Genomic DNA, 6,462 nt, shown 5'->3' on the forward strand with positions numbered 1-6,462 from the left:
TGAGTGGTGGACCGAGGTCCAGAGCTTTATTTCTCAGCTTCAGAAATAAAGGATCAAATTTTGCTCCCGTGAGCAGGAATGTAACTTGGGTGACCAGGCTTTGACCCCTGTGTTAGGCAGCTTTATCCTTTCAGCTGTAAAATCAAAAGGAGAGGAAGTGGTGGTGGAAATTTGGCCAGTTTTTCTGAAAGGCAAAAAGGGAATATGGGACAAAGGAAGCTATTTAATTTCTTTGGCCTCCGTAAGCTGTTGACTGGTGGACGAACAGATGTAACCACGTAATATCAGCTGCATACAATTAAACATATTGCTTGTCTTTGCAGATGTCCAGAAAGATTTCTATATATACACAGCACACAACTGCGTGAGAGGTACAGGATTGCAGAGCCACACAGGGACAGCCCTATCACCTGGCAGGTCACAGTCAGCACTGGCTGGGAAGCTGAAGCGCCTTGAACAATACTGGACTCTCTTAGGGAATCTGCACTTGCACTTCATTTACACTGTCTTTTAAACAGGCTGTCATTTAAACAGGTTCAGATATGATGCAGGAAATCAAAACATTAGCCCAAGGATGGCGTCACTATTGAAACAGCATCTGACTCCTCCCGGCTGCAATTACATTTGTTTATTTTGGATGGATCTTATTTCTGCTCTTACCTGCTGGAGGGGCAACAGGTCATTTCTATCTTGCCCATCCCAAAGGACTAAGAGAAGCATCAACAGCCCTAAGACAGAGGGAAAAATTCCGATACCTGCTCTGCTGCCAGCACAACAGGCTGTTGTAACATTGAGAAACATTTACCTCAGAAGGAGATGCTGAGCAGCAAAATGTGCACCCCTTTCTGCAGACACTCATAGGAGCTGAAGTAAAATATAAGCTATGGCAACAGGATGTACGTTGAGGAAGGCAGAGGATATAGCATGAAAATGAATGGGATAATGCATTGCTTAAAATAAAAATGTGATGCTCCCCTGCCCACTGTGACACCACTCCCGTCAGGCAACATAGCCACACGTGGGCTAAAAAGCAAATGTCAAGAGTGGGATTTCCTTGTGCTGAGGGTCAAGTGGTTCAGGCTACAGCAAGATTACTTTAGAATATCTCTCTATGTCTCTGGTGTAGCTTTGGACTGAAAAATTACCTTTGTCTAGAAATACCAGAGCTTCCCTGAATGACAGGAAAACATGCATATGAACCCAGAATATTTGCTGCTGCTTAGGGGTACCAGTCACTTAAAGACTTCATTTCCTGTTCTTACGTCTCCTTCAAGCTCAAAAGTTCATTGTTGCTTTAACTTTCTATGCGTGCAGCTATTTTTAGATTTTTGTTTCCTGGAAAATTGAGGAAACATATCAAAATACTTTTTAAGGGGCAGATAGCTCCTTGAGGAACCTAGAGGCATTGCTAGTAATTTAACTGCCTGGAGTTTTATTTTTCAGAATAAATATGGTGTCTTTTTTTTTTACTACACTTTTTACTATAATACATCCACAGCGAAGAATCCTGGATGGATTCAGCTGGTCTTCAGCTCCATGAGGAGACATGCAAGGATACCAAATGGAGAAATGGCAGTAAATGGGAACCCAGCATGTTATGCAAGTGTTGTTAAACCTGCAATTGAGGATGATCTTGATTCCTTTTGCAAGTAAATCATAATTAAAAAATATCTATTAATCTATCTGCACCCTAGATTTTGACTGATGTTCCCCACTATTTTGCTGGTGAAGTGAAGAAGGCAGCAGGATGCTTTCACACTTGCAAAGATATTTCTGTCTCGTGAAATGATGGTCCACTTACAGAAACTCAGTATCTGTTTCTTAGCATTTCTCCCCCTGCACTCTGAGGAGATTCCTTGTTAGCTGTGCAATCAATGAAAAACATCTTCAGCCACCAGTAAATCTAGTTTATTAAAACACAGGTTTGACAGTTAATTTGATTGCTAACAAAGTTGTATCATGGTCAATAAAGAAAAAAAAGTGACCTCCTAAGTGAGATACATATATTCTCTAGATGCAACGTTATCTGATAATAGGGTGCATTGGATGGATGCAGCCAAAAACACGTTAGTGAGATTAGATTGTGTCTATTTTTTCCATTCTCTTGTAGTATTTAAGTAGTACAGTATTTTATCAGAAGCTCCGAAATTGTCACCTGTCGCTGCTCAAGTCTTCTCCTAACAGGGGAAAACCATGGAAAAAAGAGTTTGCCCCCTTCCTTCCAATCATTGTCCACTATCTCTCTGCACAGGCTGCCATCTCAATCCCATCCCCGTTGCAAAGCAGTGGTAATATTCCCTTTTCCTTCAATAGCATGAGAACAAGTACTGCAGGAGTTCACACGGCATCATTAGGTCAGCTCTCAGTATGCCACTGAGTTATTCAAATAAGGATTTGGAGTTTGGACTTTACTGAAGACTTATGATAAAACTCTGTGCTTACATCAAAGGCAGCATAAGGCAACTGAAATAAATAGATCGACTGCAATTGAACATGACCCTTAGATAGTTTAGAAAAATGTGACTTTCTCTGGAATTTGCTAAGTACTTTTCCACCTGACCAGCAATGATTTGTTTTCTGTATGTTTCAGAGCTGAAAATAGCCAGCTGCAGTTACTTTTGTTTGGGAGCAATAGCAGTCAGCTTAGAGAGTACTTTCTCTAAAAAGGCTCAGAGCATTGAGGAAGTATGTTCACTGACAGAAACCTTCCTTTGGGTGGATTTCCCACAGAGGGAAGGCGTTCAGCATTTTTGGTAGTTTTCATATGAGACAGGCTCCTTTCCTGGAAAATATAACAAAACTTCTTGTCTTTTTTTTTAATTAAAAAATGAAGTAATTAGGAACAAAATCTAAATGTGGTCAGATGGAGTTTGGAGCCTGTTTCACTTGATTGCAGTTGTCTGACTTATAGGAAATGTATTTTAGATAATATTCAGAGACTTTAAAATGCAGGCAGCCATTTGGTGAGATTTTCCAAAGTACACATAGGTGTAGCTCCCCATTGCTTTCTAAAACTCCTCCTCCTCTGTCGCCCGTCTTTCCTCCTGTTCCTGGCTTAGTGCTCCCCTATTGCATTGGTGTGTGTTTGATCTCAGGGAGTTCAAAGCAACTGGAAGTTAATCCTATGAAAAAAGGGACCGGTTTCGTCCTCAGAGCAGGCAGGAGGTGAGGGATTAGGGATGCCTTTGGCAGCAGTTCCCTGTTGGACTGGTTTACCTCTGCGGAAGAAACCACTCCCTGGCTACCCGTTCAGGCTAAAATAATTTTTAGTTTGTCTTTGGATCCCTGCACGGGAACTGAGCTGCCTAACCTCGGCTTTCAGAAAATCACTGGCAACACTGACCGTAAAAACAAGTGTTCTCGAAGGAATCGGTGCACACATGAAGAGCTGCAGGGTGCAGCCTGGTGCTCCGTACGCCTGCATCCTGCCCTCACTGCCAGCAGCCATCTTACTCACAGCACTTCATGGTGTTGCTGTATGCTTGAAATTGTTATCTCACTTGACAATCAGTGAAATATTAAGCAAAATAACTTTGTGGCCTCCTCAGAGCGGAAAAGTTAGAAATGTTAATGCCTTCTGAACAGCCTGAGCCAGTGTTGGGTCGTGTCTGGCTCTCTGCAGGCTTTGTAAGTCAGTCTCAGCAGAAAGCACCAGTGATGCTTTACATTGCTGCTTTGTGCAAACCTCTGGCCAGTGTTTGCAAAGGGCACTGACAGGGCACTATGAATCTGCTGAGGATCACAGCGTCTGAACCATGGACCTCTGCACACACCCAGGGAAACAGGGCACAGAGAGGTTCAGATACAAACACTGGAGTGGTCAGGTGAGCGTTTTCCAGTCAAGTCACTGTTTGAGCATCATGAAATGAAATAAATGGACTCTAGTAGCAATGTAAATGCCTTTCAATCCTTTATCCTGGGGAAGGTGAACATTAGAGGTATATCTACACTGCTAAATAGAAGAGGACCGAGGATCACACCCAGGCACCTGACTTCTCATCATCCTGCCTCAGTTTTGGTCATCCCCGATGAGCTCTCTCCAAGACACTTTTGCTCCAGAAATGCCTGGCACTGATAAGCATGGCTTCAGGCTGGCTAGCATCACACAGCCTCTGCCATGGAATAGCATGGACCCAGTCTAGATGTCCCAACAGGACCGTATATGTATCATTTTGCAATTCTGCGGTACAAACTTCTGATTCTCGCTTTGAAATTTTCAGCTGCAAAGTAATAGAGGACAGGATCAAGGCAGCTGTTCATGGCAGCAAGGCAGAGAGTGATCACCAGTGCTTTGTGCACGGCCTGGCTGCAACCGCTGTGCATCAGGTGGACGGTTCGCAGTATGTGATATGGCAGAAAACAGAGGAGGAAGAGAATGAGCGTGATGATGATGGTTGACAGTGCCTTCTTGTGACAGACTGCCTTCTTGTGCTGCCGACTCCTGGATGTGAGCAACACTTTGATTGCCAAGACGTAGCAAACAATAATTGTGCAAAATGGCAAAATAAAGCCCACAATGAGGACAAAGCTGTTCATCATGAGGAGCCTGTATGTGTTGGAGGGGTGGAGGTCCAAGCACTTGTCTGGGTTGCTGTACCCAGCAATTCCCTTGCTTAACAGAGGGCTGGAGGCTGCCAGCACGAAGACCCATATGGCTGCGCATATTATCCTCGCATACTTCATGTTGGTTACTTTCCAATGTTTGAACGGGTAGACGATGGCTATGAAACGAACCACGCTGAGCACGGTGAGAAAATAAATGCTGCAGTACATGTTCACGTACAAGGTGTAAGTCATTATCCTGCAGATGATATCACCAAATATCCAGTGTGATCCCAACAGGAAATATGTGGCCCGAAAGGGCAAAGTGCTCACAAACATGAGATCCGAAACAGCCAAGTTCTGCATGTAAATGTTTACTGAGGTTTTCCTCTGCGAAGGCTGGAGGAAAACATAAATGGAGAGGCCATTTCCAACAGCACCGAGGAAGAAGATAAAGAGATACATGATGGGATAAATTACTTGCTTGAAGCCATCAATCGTACAGTTGAACGAGTTGTTAGTAAAGTTGTTGTCTAGCCCCATCTCGGAAATATTCGTAGTCTAGAACCAGGCTCTCTGTCTTCCTGCCAAAATAAAAAGAAGTGGCATGAGTGCTAGGTTACAGGCCAGGCAGGGAGTCCAGTGATTCAGGAATATTTTCCTGAGGGCAGAAATTGCAAGATGCAGAGGGCAGTGGAAAGTACATGTTCATTAATGAGAAATTGCTTGTGATGTCCCAGTAAATACACATCTCAAGGCATAAAGCCCCAAGTCATCTCTAAACAGTTTCAGTATTACAGCAGCTGGTTTTTTGTCTCAAGCTATGAAAGCACTGCCTTTTAAAAGTGACTGCGATGTGTGTGTTTTAAAGGCAATTCTCTGATCTCTGTGCAAAACAATCATACAAGCCAACTTGCTGTCAGCCATTTTGTGGCAGGAAGGTTTTGAGTCCCCAGTTACCTACCATGGAAACATCAAAACCTGATCAGGAAAGAAATCATTGTCCATGGGTAAGTCTGCATTTCAAATTAGGATGAAAAGCCAAAAGAACCGAATTTGTCTTTTGGAACTAATGAAATTTTTCAGGTATGTTGTTCGCAGCATGTCACTGAACTTTCCCAAGCAATACCAGAGTTATATTGATATAAATCAGAATGTATAGATTCATAATTTTTTACCTTAAACACTGCATAAACACTGTGTTATGCATGGTTCCTTTTTTCCCTCCTTCTTACACTGTATTTCGTCTTCCTTATAAATTTCTGATGGCTTTCTATGTCTCTTTTTGTGGGGCCTTTCCTTCATTTATCACTTTCTCTACCTCTTTTGTGCTCAACTGCTCTGCATCAGACAGTCATCTACACGCACTGCAGCTTCCAGGGCAGCCCATGTTTGCAGCCCTAATGAAAATAGTCTGAGAAAACGGGCTCTGTTCAGAGGGTGATATTTTTCCTCCTATGAGGCTATAATTCAATCAAATCAGAACCACTCATCACTAAAGCACTCTAAATACTTTTTTTTTTCTCATTAGAGTCTGTTTCCTTGCTGAACTCCTGATTTCTTCTCTCAGCAGACATGCAGCTAGTAGTATTTTGAAAGGAAGATTTCAGTATTGTTGCTTGTTCAGTAGTGGGGACAATTCCCTCTCTGTATCTGCCAACATATTTCTAGAGATGGAGCATGGAAAATTTTAGCCTAAAACCCAGAACTGCATGGCATTTCTAAATGCGTGAAAAAGAAGTTTTAATTTGCCCCAGTGAGAGTTGTAGTGGGTTGATGGTACACGACTGCATTATATCTCTTATTCTGGACCTCACTGGCTTCATAGTTTGAAATTAATTTATTTGCGCAGGTGGAGTCTCCTTAGGAGAAAAAGTGGGCTCTAGATTTGGGTGCTCTGGACTTCCAGTTACTCAGTGC

The 6,462-nt window shown here is 42.8% G+C and overlaps 1 protein-coding gene across 1 annotated transcript; it reads right to left on the minus strand.

Moving 5' to 3' along the window:
* Positions 1 to 4,167: 4,167 nt before the first annotated feature.
* Positions 4,168 to 5,091, minus strand: CYSLTR2 (cysteinyl leukotriene receptor 2). The gene has a single exon (XM_009961905.2). It carries the CDS (start codon positions 5,083 to 5,085, stop codon positions 4,168 to 4,170), a length of 918 nt encoding a protein of 305 aa, XP_009960207.1. The 5' UTR covers positions 5,086 to 5,091.
* Positions 5,092 to 6,462: the final 1,371 nt, after the last annotated feature.

Source organism: Leptosomus discolor, chromosome 1 (assembly GCF_034619465.1).
Source record: "Leptosomus discolor isolate bLepDis1 chromosome 1, bLepDis1.hap2, whole genome shotgun sequence".
Classification (NCBI taxonomy): Eukaryota; Metazoa; Chordata; class Aves; order Leptosomiformes; family Leptosomidae; genus Leptosomus; species Leptosomus discolor.

Excerpts from the sequence above, each read along its gene's own strand:
- CYSLTR2 (XM_009961905.2), bottom strand. The coding sequence starts at position 5,085 with ATGGGGCTAGACAACAACTTTACTAACAACTCGTTCAACTGTACGATT.